Source organism: Leptosomus discolor, chromosome Z (genome assembly GCF_034619465.1).
Source record: "Leptosomus discolor isolate bLepDis1 chromosome Z, bLepDis1.hap2, whole genome shotgun sequence".
In the NCBI taxonomy this organism is placed as follows: Eukaryota; Metazoa; Chordata; class Aves; order Leptosomiformes; family Leptosomidae; genus Leptosomus; species Leptosomus discolor.
Genome location: NC_141419.1, coordinates 51,053,257 through 51,066,367, shown reverse-complemented (window position 1 = coordinate 51,066,367; position 13,111 = coordinate 51,053,257). Strand labels below are relative to the sequence as shown.

Below are 13,111 nucleotides of genomic sequence, written 5' to 3'. Positions count from 1 at the left end.
CAAGAGAAGGATAAATAACACTTTCATTAAAATATCTTCTCCTGTATTGGGCAGGTCAAACCAGTTAATAGTGCTAATGATCCAGATTCAGGAAAAGGATGCAGTTTAAGAACACCCCAAAGAACAGGTGTCCCACTCAGAGTCTTCTGTTTTTGGTTTTTTCACATAAGTTTCTTTTTCGTTTTTTAAGGCAAGAGCCCCGCAGCTTGGCTCCCCCTGTTTCAATGCAGCCCTATCATATGCAAAGTCAAAGTCAGTAGCGGGAGGAAGAGAGAACGGGAAAGCTGGTGAGCACTGCCAGTGTCTGCACGAGCGTGACTAGACTGTCCGTGGCCCTGGGGCTGGGGTTCGACCGTGATGTAGCCATTAATGATGCGGATCCGGGGAGCAGGGTTGGTAGCACTGCAAGGCAAGAGAAGAATATCAGTCCAGACCCAGCCCAGAACTGCCCGATGCCCACAGAGCAGGAGATGGTCAGCCTCTGTACCCCACTGCCAGTCTTCTGGGCTCCTGGGAATGGTCTCTTGTACTGGTTCCATGCTGACCAAAGGACTGTGCCTCCTAATGGCAGAGTGCTGCCTCGTCCCTTCCTCACAGGTGTGGGCAGCTCCTACACCAGCCTGTTATAATCAGGTTTGAATTTTTGAACAGATAATTACTTTTCATTGATAATTAATTGCTTTTAATGAACAATTTAATTGCTTTAATGAATAACTAATGTTTTGTATTAATTTCCTGATTCAATCAATTTACATTATGGTAAGAAATATACAAAACCTCACTTATGCTAAGAGAGAACAGATGCAGGTCTTACGAAGATGGCCAAAGCTAAAGCTGCTGTGGATTGTGAAATTGTACAGGACACAGAACAGGGAGGCAGGGAGACAGCTACAGGGAGTGAAATTGTACATTCTCAGCAAGTTTTCTTATCTTATGTGATGAAACCATAGAAACAGAGGAATGTTACTGTGAAGACTCTCACATCCTCCCCACCCTAATTTGTACATCAGAGATTTTAATCAGTAAAATAACCAAAATAATTCTTATATTAGTATAAGAATATTAATAAAGTCATACAATAGGGTGGACCAATCATTGTAAATGTTAAAATTAATAGCGGGCATAACATGCATGCTTATGTTAAAATATGTTAAAGATCATGACTTTTCAGAAAAAGTATATAAAAATGATGAATTTTTAATATAATTTGGAAGCATATCAGGTGGAGCTATTCCTCGTGCTTCCCAGCGCTGCAATAAAGAAGTGCCGTCTTACCTGCAACTGTGTAGATGTTTGTTGCGATTGCAACCCTCTGTCAACAAGCCCACATGGATGAGGGCACAGCCCAACTAAACTGTGAAGTAGTCTTGAGGGGGAACATGGAAAAGATTGAGGAGGGAGGAGACAGCACTGAAACACCCAGCCTGTACTCAGGTCTATCCAGCCAGCCTGCCCATTGCTCCCATGCAGTCAGTCAGGTGAGTAAGATGACCATATTCCTAGCACCTTTCACCTAAGCAGAAAATATGTAAGAATAACAAAACAAGGTTTGTTGCAGATGAGTGTCACTGCAGCAACACTTGCTGAGCACAGCAGGAGTGAGCCATCTACTTTCAGCTGAATCCGTCTTCTTCAGCCATGCTTCTATACATGCATCTTAGCATGGACCAGACTTGTTCCCTTCCACAGGTTAGGAATTACAAAGGTTTTACATGACATGCTTTAAGATAAGGAAAAGCCACTTCCAGAAATGCATCCTAGAATCCCTGGGAAAAGACCATCACATTCCAGAGTATCTCCCAGCAGCAGTGAGGACTCCGAGATGCTGAACAAGAACGGAGCCAGAGTCTACATGATGCTGAACTCCCATTAAGGCCACAGGGTACTAACACCATACAGGAGCATGAACCAAAGCAATTCTGCCAAGCCTACTACAAGACATTATTAAATCACTAGACCTGCATCTTTCACATTTCCAGGCTCATAGGAGGAAAGCTGTGAATGGCCCACGTATAAGAAACCTGACAGCTTTACCTGTGCCACGGCACCCCGGGGGATGCTTATAGCAAGGCCTGAGACTCCCAGTAAGTCATGGCCTGCATACCTGTGACCTTGAGCCCAGAGGGGCCGCATTTCCGCAGGGACACATCGCGGCTGCGCCACGAGGTGGGGCTGTCGGTTCAGCTCACGCCTGCCCAGGCAGCCCGCAGCGGCACGGACGGCCTGCACACGCGGGTGTCGGGGCGCAGAGAGATGATTCCTCTTTCTCTACAAAGATTAACCTAGAGCATGGGTGGGGACTGTGCATCAATAATAGCTGCCCCTGACACTTGCAGCTTCCCCTTTGCCGTAAGGGTGCAGCAATCTCCCAGGCAACAATAAGCATCACTTGTCTTTCCCAGACTGTCAGCAACCAGCTCCATCTCCACACGTTCAAGCTCTCTGCTATTAAGGACTCGCTCCTAAAAAGAACTTGTCACCTAGCACCTGGGTAAGTTTCTAGCACAAAGGAAGAGTTGATTAGTAGGGGAAGAAAGGAATCATTACAAAAGAAGAAAAGGAAAGGAGGCATTTGCCACTCCCATATTTACACAGTAGTTCCCTAAGCTGTCATCATCAGCTTTGCTTTTATCTCACTATTGCTTTGCAGTACTTGCAATCCAGTATGTAGCCCTAATGTACCTCCAATTTAGTCACTGTAGCACATCTTCCCATCTTCCTTCTTCTTCTGAAGGCACTGATGCTGCAAGTGCATGCTTATCTCGCAATCAGGGTGCCCACTGACTTCACTTAGCTTCACAGGAACGACTGCATGTGAAAAACTGAACATGGCAGCATGCAGGCAGGGTGAGAGCTTGAGATCATAAAGACTCCAAATCATGCCTTAGCACTTCAACTAAATAGACGGTCAACAGAAGCTCAAAAAACCCATTCACAAACAGCTGGTATCAACTACATTAATAGAAAATAAATGATACACTAAAAGACAAAATCAAGTATGATCAATATAAGTATTTCCTGTACCGGTGAACCTTGGACTGTGTGTAGGTCTGTCACTGGGCGTGCAAACCTCCATGTGTATTTGTCTCCCTTTCCCTCCAAACTACTCATATTTAGGCTGAAAGGAGGAAGAGAGAGGGCACAGAACTGCTCTAGAAAAGAGGAAAAGGAGTCTGGTCTAAAAAGTCTTGACAATGGCTGAATTCTTGGAACAGAACAACAGCTGCTGCACCCACTTGCAGCCAGCTTGAACAATGTACTACTCAAAGCAGTGGCACAGCTGGGACCCAGGGATGTCATAGGAGAGGCACAGGAGAACCCTGATATACTCAGAACCTTGGGGAGCAGGAAGAAATATTCCTGAGAGATTTAAAAAAAAAAAAAAAAAGAAGACTGTAGAGGCTTCATTTCAAGAATTGCAGGCTTTTCTCCATCACCCTGACCTGTCTAATTATTTACAGCACCACAAAAATAAAATGCTTTCAACCTGAGTATGGCAGAGATACAGAGACACAAAGTACAAAAGAGAGCAGACTCAGGTCTGTGTGTTGTCTGACACGAGGAAAATACTAAGGTACACATTCAGTCACAGGCGTAAGCACAGATCCCGAGGGAGAAGTTGGCTTTTTTTCTTTTTTTTTTTGCAGGCTGCTGTAGTTCTTGTAGATGAGTAAGTTCTTCTAGATGAAAAGTAGGGAATACGTGTAGACCTCTGCCCCACAACACACTCCATTTCTTATATTAACTCCATCATCTATTAGGCTGTCATCCCCCTTTCGAAATCTCCAGTAATGTCATGGGGCTCACATGCATTTTAAGACCCGAAGAACAGAGAGACAAAATGCTGCGTAAATATTGTCCAAATGTAAGGAGCACATATGCCAAGATATGACAGTTTCCACAGATGCAGCAGCTCTTGGATAAAGGTCTAAGGCTTTGATCTGCACCATCTACCACTGGACCCAGCCTTCTGTGGTAAAAAAAAAGACTACCATATGTTCACAATCCCTCAAGTCCAAATGCAAAATGATCTAGACAAGGCTTCCACTTGTATTATGCCTAATTTTCCACAAACCTAACCATGCAGAAGAAGCTATTTGTCACTAAAAGCACAAGCAGCCTTGAGTAAATGTTTCAGCAAGAATCACAGTGAGGGAGAACATACTCCGGCCCTCAGCATATACTTAGTCCCTGCAGAAGTTTGGCGTACTGAGTCAATCAGAGTAAGTCAAAGTCCAGTTTGCATGACAAACGCTCCCCCTTCCCCAGCCCTTAGCTACCTTTCTTCAAGGCGAACCCAGAGGTCGTTGAACTGTCGAAGTCTTTGTTTCTTCTGGTGCTTCTTCTTCTTCTTTTTGTACTTCCTGTCTACCTTCTCCAGCACATCGATGCCATCAGGGAGCAGCAGGTGTGGCAGGAGCTCTTCCCCCTCCTCCTCCTTCTGGGGGTGCAACAGCAGTGGGAGCTCCTGGGATGTGACATAGGGCCTGTGTGCTGGTGATGACGATGAAATTGCTAACAAGGTTTTGCGGGGTTTTCTGCTGGAAGAAGGAGCAAACACAGATAATATTTGAATGGGCTTTGCAGCAGAATCCTGATACAGATACCATCAAGGCACATATAACACAGGTGTTTCTCCCTGACATACTGGCTTGATGCTTATTTCTCTGCCTTGTATTCTTACCCACTCTTCCTTAAGTCAACATTCTGATCAAAATAGTTCTCTTTAATGAAAAAAGCTTTGGAAAAGAGATAATCTGGAATTGAGGAAAGAGTCTGACTCAGCATGGAATAATTCTTGGGAATAACCTTGCGTGTCTAGAAAGAAAGGAACTGCCCTCAAAGTCAGAGGAGGTCAAACCACACTCTAGTCTGATGTGCTGCTGAACACAGACCAGATTATTCCTTTCAGCAATTCCTGACCAGAGTCAACTAACGTGGGGGGTAGGAGGAAGGTGCAGGGGCAGGACAACTAAGGCACAGTAGCTGAAGGAGCCAGTCCTGGATCAACAACTCTCACTGGTGACGGTAATTAATGAGCTAGTCCACAGACTGTGGTCATGGCTTCAGAAATGTGTCTTGCAAATTATTGTCTTTGAAGGGAATGGCTCAATATACCATTAAGTAATACTTTGGGCCATCTCGTCTGCAGCAACTGGAAGCAGACTAGCTGTTGGCAATGCCAAGCTCACCATTGTCTCAGTTCCTCTTTCATGAAGCCAGATGGTACAGAGCAGTGAATGCATAGCCTTTATAAAACATCAGGCTGGGGGCATGTCTGACACATAACAGACCAAAGCTAAACTCACTATTGTGGCATTGACTTGTAGTGTTACGATTTACTGTCTCTGTGCTGATCTGCAACAGAAGACAACACTGTCCTGCCATTCAGATAAGCACTCCACAAAACAGTGGTTTGAAAGGGCTGTCAGTCAAGTATGGATGTGCCCATGGAGGTGAGAAGGCTGAGCAATCGCAGGTCTCCCACAGCGCAGAATTGAGCTTTGCAGACTTTTACAGTAAGTAATGAGGGAGTAAGAGTCAGGCCTTCACTGTTCTGTCTGCACAGATCCTGTATTAGGCTGGCAGCATTATCTGGAATTTCAAAGCCGCCCCAGCAACTGAGATACTGCAGTGAGACTATGTACATGCACAAACTTTCTCACAAGGAAAATCTTGGAAGCCCAAAGGACCGCTCAGAGCTTTTTCTGTAGGCTTGACTAAGGGCTATGCTGACCCAGCTTCATGCGAAGGTGATATATTGCAGAAATAAACAATCAGCTCCACCCTGATTACTGAAGCTCTGTTTCATTATACTTAGCAAGTAACACCTCAGCTGTACTCCAAGGCAGGCAGCCTGTAGTCTCCTATCCACTCATGGCTTTGCTGGCCCACACTTGTTTGGAATAAAGTGATTCCCCCTCTTTACTCATTCTTGAGCATCTTAGACAAACTCACAAACTCAACCCACTCTGTGGATACACAGAGCACAACACAAATATGTGACTGATCTTTATGTCTACTTCATAAAGAGAAGAGATGCACCAGTTTTCTGTAACAAGACAAAACTGGAGACTGGCTTAGGCTGGAATTCAGAAAGATAACAGACCACAGACCACTGTGCACAAACTTGGCTTCAATCACCGAAGCCTTCCCAGAACTAAAGCACGTTTCCTTTTGGCCTTGCAATGGCATCGCAAGGAGGTCCAGACAGAAGGAGACATATTTCAGTATGGCTGCAGTTTTCAAGCTAGCCCACCACTGTAGGCACATTTCTTAGATGGAGAATAAAAAGGGTCCATCCTGGAGAAGGAAAAATAAAGCTGTGGACTGAAACATAAGGGAGACAGTAGATGGAAAATGAAGATAATTTGATCTTATTTCCTGCAAGGAAAATCACAGACTGATCATGTGGTGAACTTTATGTGACAAGAGACTGATGCAGAATGGGTGTTGGGCTATCAATCTCTTTCAAAATCCTTCTGATTGTCACACTCTCACTTAATCATCTTTGAAGTGTCATGATCCTTCGCCTCTCCTCCGCATCTTCACATCACCCACTCTTTAACTCTTCCTTATAGCGTGACCTCTCAAGTTGTCTCCAGTAACCTGATTCAATCTCTCTGAAGGTCCTGTGCTTATGGTTCCCTTTTCCCCAATTGCTCTTCACTGTGTCTGTTCCTTATTTGTGAAAGTCACAGAGCGGGCACCAACTGTCCCCTGTAGATTAGAGTGCCTTGCTGCCTGTAGCCTCCCCTACCAAACTCATGGCCATACCATGCTGGAACTCAGCACTGCTACAGGCACAGCCAGGCTGACATCCATCCTGCATGGCCAACCATATATTCTGATATCTGCAGCCTCAGAACACTATTAACAACAGACACTTATATACATAAACTCCTTCGCAAACTTGTAATTCTTCCGGGGATGAAATGAACAACCACAGGAAAAGGCACACAGATGCAAAAGTACATCCTTCTTTTCCAAGGCCAGTTCCCTCTCCCAGCACAGCAGCTAAGGGAGGAGTCAGAAAGCACCTTAATTACGGCTGTGATTATGTGATGAATATTTTACAATATATGTATGTAAAAATCAGGAACAACAATTAAAGCCCCAGATAAGACAGTAGGAGCTTGAATGAACTTGTGGCACTATTTATAAACCATCCTTTGCACTGCTGCATGGTTGGAGCACTTATTTTGCCTTCCTCACTTTGATGACACCATGAAGAAGGAGCTGTCCTGCCTCCACACCACTACAGGCATTCACCCCCTTTTCCCCTGCAGATAGGCAGGACACCTCAGACAGCCCTGTCTGCTGGTCAAATTGTGTGTCAGCACCCAGCAATTTGTTTGCCTGTTACAGGAAAACATGCATAATGAACCTTCATCTTTCTGTGCTCCTACACACAGATATCTACAAGATACCTCAGAAGGGACTTTGTTTAGTCAGAGCACAGGAAGCAGTAGACTGCGCTGCTACTACACAACGTCACGTTGCAGGGAGGGGAGACAATTGCAGACTTACTCATCCACTTGTTTTAGGATCACTCAGCCAATATCCCCTAGTGTATCCAACAGCAGAACAGCCATTTGAGTGTGTTGTCTCAGTTCAACCACTTGCCAGTTTTTTACCTTCTCAATTTTGTCCTGTGAAATAGCCCATGGGTACTGACTGGACTGTGTGCAGCACCGCTATCTAGGACAGTAGCTGGATATGGTTTATGTGGGCTGGACTGGGTTTATTGACACAGACTGCCCTGGTATTTGTTTCCAGGACAGCAATCAAGTTAGATGGTTGCTGGAAACCCTCCATCCAGCCCCCAGGACTCTTACATACTCCTGCCATAGCTCCTTCCCGCACCTCAAATGCTCTTCTCCTTCAGAAGTCACCTATTTCTTGAAACTTGTTTTATATTTTTAAATCTGTTTCCAAGTCATCCAGAAACGTTAACACCTTTTCTCAAGAAAACGCTGAAGTGACATCTTCTTTGGCTTCTTCAGCTTTAAATCAACATGGAAGATTCTTTCTCCAGTGGTCCTAATGAAAGGTTTGAGATGCAACCAATGCCAAACTGAGGGCATTCAAAGGTACAAGAGAACTGGCTGGACAACGAACTCCCATAATGTGGTCAGAGAACCGGGTGTGCAGCTACTCTGAATATCTTTGATATCCACCTTCTTGATGGGTGAAGATCTAATCCTCCTTTCCACAGCTGTCTGCCCTTGATTTCCTTACAGCTATACCTTTACACAGCGGTATTGCATTTTGTTTATTCTCAAGTACCTATTAAGCTCTCTTTCTTTAAGCTTGAAGAAGCTGCTATGGCTGTTTTTAGGGATACCTAAGCTAAGAATGTTCCGAGGGAAAAAAAAAAAAAACTAACGCAAAAATATCAGCGCAGGCAGGTTTTTAATTATCCCCATAAACACTGATACACTGGGTTGTCTAGCATGACTTAAGTGTTACAGGATCACTAAGCCTTGTGCTTATGTACAGGGAACTTCTCCATGTCAGACTACCTGCTCATTGGTGGCAACAGGGTTAGCAGTGGCATCCACGTACTCATGGGGATGAATCTTGGCTCAGTTTGCTTCAGCACATATAGTCTAATGATGTATGTTCACATCAAGAATCATAGCAAAAACATGACCTGCCAAGAGTTTGAATCTCATGGTCTGAAAAAGGCGGCAAAAGTGATGCAAAGAGAAAGATGAAGCAACCACAGTATAAGAAAAACATCTGTTATTATTTTGTACCACATCTGTGGAGACCCTGGCACAGACCAAGACTGCACTGTGCCCCCAGTACACAGGGGTGACCATCCTGCCTGAGAGACTCATATAAAAAATGTTGGGAAGGAGGAACAGAGATAGAAGCAGTGAAGGACAGCATGCCTGGCACAGAGGATAAAAAGGAAATGTCCTGGGTTACAGTGTAAAATGTGCCAAAAGGAAAAAAAAAAGTATTCTATTACCATCTTCAGGAGCTGTTGAGACCAGGTGGGGTGGTGCTCCCTGCCTCCTCCCCTCTGGACTATCTCCTGTTACTGGGCACAACAATGCCTTATCGCCTGACCCATCGATAACTCGCTCCTGGGCTATCTCCTGTTAATGGCCCATCAAGGAAACCGCCTCACGGCTCCCCATCCCATTGTGAGATGCTCCGCCCGGGGGGGGGGAAGGAGCCAAGCAGTCCATGCCAAATAAAAAAGGAGATTTTGAACACCCTAGCAGCCTTCTTCCACTGGATTCCCAGAGGAGCTTTTCCCCCCACTGGAGTTCCAGAGGACAAGAGCCACCTACCTACCAGTGGACCTTCGGAGGAAGACCAGACTCTTTTACCTGATCGCTGCTTCCACAGAACTACATCCATCGCTTCAAGAGGACTGCAGCCAGCATCTTATCGGACTGCTACTGCCACCCTAACAGGGTGTCAGGTTGTATTCCTGACTCTGTCAGTGTAAACCAGTGGGTTGTTTGTTTTTTCCCTGCCTCGTGTTTATATATATATATATATACACATTAGTAAAGAACTGTTATTCCTATTCCCCATATCTTTGCCTGAACGCCCGTTAATTTCAAAATTATAATAATTTGGAGGGAAGGGAGTTGCACTTTCCATTTCAAGGGAGGCTCCTGCCTTCCTCCACAGACACCTGTCTTTCAAACCAAGACAGGAAATTACTATAATCACAATCAAACCCTTTTTCCACTCTGGTCTTCTAGCAGTCACTACAAGGAAAAGCGGGGATATCCGGGAGACACAAGAGCACGTTTGGCAAAAGTCTGGAGAAGGGGGAGAAAAAGATTGCAGACCCTAAGCTGGTGGCATGAAGACAAGGAAAAGGGAAGGCAAGAGCACATGTAACCCTCAGAAGAGTGTGGAGGAGGAGATTATTTGGCATTCTGTAGTTACTGAAACCATGGAGATGGATAAAGGCACCCAGTGAGAGATAAAAAGAGGCAGTAAGGGTATATCCCAAAGGACAGCTGCAAGATGAACCCAAACAGTAAGTACCTTGGCTTAAAAACACCGAAGAGAACAATCAGTCAATAGGGACATCTTGCAAAGAGGCTGAGTGGGCTCTGGCTAGTCAGAGTCCAGACAGAGAGAGTAATCAGAAAGAATCCAAAACAGTAGTGGAAAAGGAGGAGATTGTTGTAAGGCAGGGCAGTCAAACACTTAAAAGGGAGGAAGGAGGAACCTGGAAGCCTAATGTGGTATGAGACAGCATCCAGATCTGATGAACCAAGCATGCATACTCTGTGGCTGTTAGGTTTTTATTTTATTACAAAAATCCCCACAAACCAAACCAAGCAAACAAAAACTGCAAAAATCCCCCAAACAAAACACCAAAAAACCAAACCCAAACCAAATAAAATCCTGGTTCCAAACTGGCTCATGGAAGAGAAAAGTAAACTGCTGGGGAGGAGAGAGGGAGCGCAGCTCACTGTTAGGTATAGTTCCAGCTGCCAATACCTCTTCAAGATTTTTTACAAACCCACCCTCTCAATGGCTGCTCAGCTAGATAAAAGCATGCATTACTTGTTGATGGCTTGTCCAGCTGGAGTGTGTTCTACCTCATACCCTTCTCTCCTCAAAACATCAATCACTGTGTTGTTGCCCATGAAGTGACCTGCAGTTAAGAGAAAAATGACATGAGAACTCAACAAGCACAGGGAAACAGAGAGAAGAACAACAAAGTCCTTTCTCATCACAGGAAGCATGCCACACCCAGGGCAGTCAGTGCTTTATCACTCCCCACCAGAATGCACCAGAAACATAGGATCTCAAACAAATGATTGCTGAACTTTCCCAAGGTCACTTCCATTACCACATTCTGCCTTTCTAAAATGCAGATGTGATTGAAATTACTCTGGTTCCGCAGGTTGTTGCATTATCAGGCCACTATGGATTTCTTGGGGCAATAAGAGATGAAGTTGGGAGACACCTGTTCAGGAGCAGCACCGAGTCTACAACTGGTGGTGATGCAAATCAGGTGAGAACCTGACCACAGTGTGTACATAATTTAACATACTCTGGCATCATAACGGCACTACCTGAGATGTTAGTCAACATGATTAACAATTTTTAAATGATTAAGAATCATGAACGGCAGAGAATGGAAAATAGCTCTGAAAGCCAACGACTTAGATCAACCCACTTCATTCCTTCAATACAAGCCACCAGCGACAGAAACTCCACTTCAGTTGTGTTGACAAAAGTTTCGGCAGGACTTAGCTAGCTCTACCCTATTTCTGTGATTTATGTCTCTACCCCCTTTTTCAGACAGATGTGGTGGCTGATCAGCCCATAATTTGGCATCACAGTGAACAAATAACTTACTGAAAAAGGGTGCAGGAGTTATACCTGAAGGACTACATGCTCTGCATGCTGCCTGACTTCCACCATCACTCTAACACTTCATCAGACAAGGCTGCTGAGAAGCAGATGGACAACAGAGGCCTTGCACAGTCCCTCACAGATCTAGGTTTCTTCAAAACATTTTTCATTCAGCCTACATTAATTAAAACAAGCCTTGAACAAATGATTTATTAGAATGCTCCCTTGCTTCTGTAGATGTCAGCAGTGCTAAAACTTATAAATAACTTCAGAAAAACTGTTTTCTGCTAATATTCTTCATAAATACAGAGCAATAAAACCACCAGAATGATTCTAGTATGACGGCATCGTTTGAGCATAGACATTTATCAAGTTTCCCCGAGCGCTTAAGAACACAGAAAGTATAGCTCAAATGAAACTTCTTAACCAAACATTGCAATGCACACCCTCCTCAGCCTAACTTTTACCTTCAGAAACAGTAAAGCTAACATGCCATTATGTGAACCTAATCTAATACTGTTATCTCTTTCCTTGCCAATGGTTCAGTTGCAGATGCAGTTAACTGAGAATTTCCTCATATCAGCAAAAAGACCAGATGTAACAGGGAACAGGAATGACTGCAATTAAAAATTGCAATTGAGTAAAATCAGCCACTGGAAGGCCAGCACTAGGTATATAAGGTGCCAGACCTAATTGCTATCTCCCACCTCTAACACAAAGAAGAAGTATGTGCAAAGGGAAGGGGAACAGGGATTCACTCCTCCTCCCCTGCCTCCAGACTCCAGCAGGGAAAGAGGTGCTTCTGAAGGATGATCTGCCCCTTGTAAGTGAGAGCGAGGTAGGACAACTTAAGACTTTTAGGTAAGTGCCTCTCTATTGATAAGAATAGGGACAGGGTATATAGCAAGTTCAGGCTAGGTATCCACCATCTCATGTGGGCAATGTTGGATAAGCCGAGTTCCATCCTCAGCAGTGAAGAGCAGTGCTAAGCCTCTGAACTCATAGTTTCCTATTCCAAGTCCCTCAGGCAGAAAGGGACAAAACAGAAAGATAAGCAATCAATAGGGCAATCTACAGTGTTAAAATAATTTTCCTCATGCCAGATTAAGAGTTTACACGCATTTCAAGAGTCTCACGCATTTCAAGAGTGAGCTACTGAATAGCTGCTCACATCACACTGTCAAACACACTATTCTTCCTTGATCTTCAGTTACCCTTGCCTGGAGCAGTGACTTAGACTGGTATGTAGGAAATTACTGTAGTACATGGATGAATTCTTTTTAATTTGATGGAGTGATACCTTTTATAGCACAGTCACATGTACAGGCCTTCACAGGGAGCCTTTCATCGTTGCCAATGCAATGAGGTATGTCTGTATGTGAAAGAAAAATGGTATGCTAATATTGTGCAAAACAGAACAGACCAAATGAACAGGTATGAGTAAAACAGATGCATACAAATACAAACAGGCATGTGATATTAGATTTTTCACAAGATGTGATCAATCAGGAGCTGCTCAGGCTAGCTACGTAAAACGATTAGGAAATGTCAGTGTTTGCTATCCAAAAGGTGGGCCACCCATGCTTGACTAGACAGAGCTGGTCTGTGGCCCAGAGGACCTACAGCTCAACCTGAAATAGGTGCAAAACAAAAAAAAGACAGAAGGGTGAGTGTTTGAGGTACAGAACCCCACCAGGAGCCTCTCTAGAGTCAGTACTTTTGTCTCTTTCCTGGGAACCATCACAGAAAGAGCTTGGTGGTG

The 13,111-nt window shown here is 44.4% G+C and overlaps 1 protein-coding gene across 1 annotated transcript in view; it reads right to left on the bottom strand.

Moving 5' to 3' along the window:
- Positions 1–221: 221 nt before the first annotated feature.
- Positions 222–13,111, bottom strand: part of TRABD2A (TraB domain containing 2A) — an 87,235-nt gene continuing 74,345 nt past the window's right edge. Inside the window, exons 5-7 of the mRNA XM_086480001.1 lie at positions 10,552–10,642; positions 4,281–4,541; positions 222–402 (exon numbers count right to left, since the gene is read on the bottom strand). Coding sequence (XP_086336127.1) covers positions 222–402; positions 4,281–4,541; positions 10,552–10,642 — 533 coding nt within the window. The remainder of the gene's footprint in view (positions 403–4,280; positions 4,542–10,551; positions 10,643–13,111) is intronic.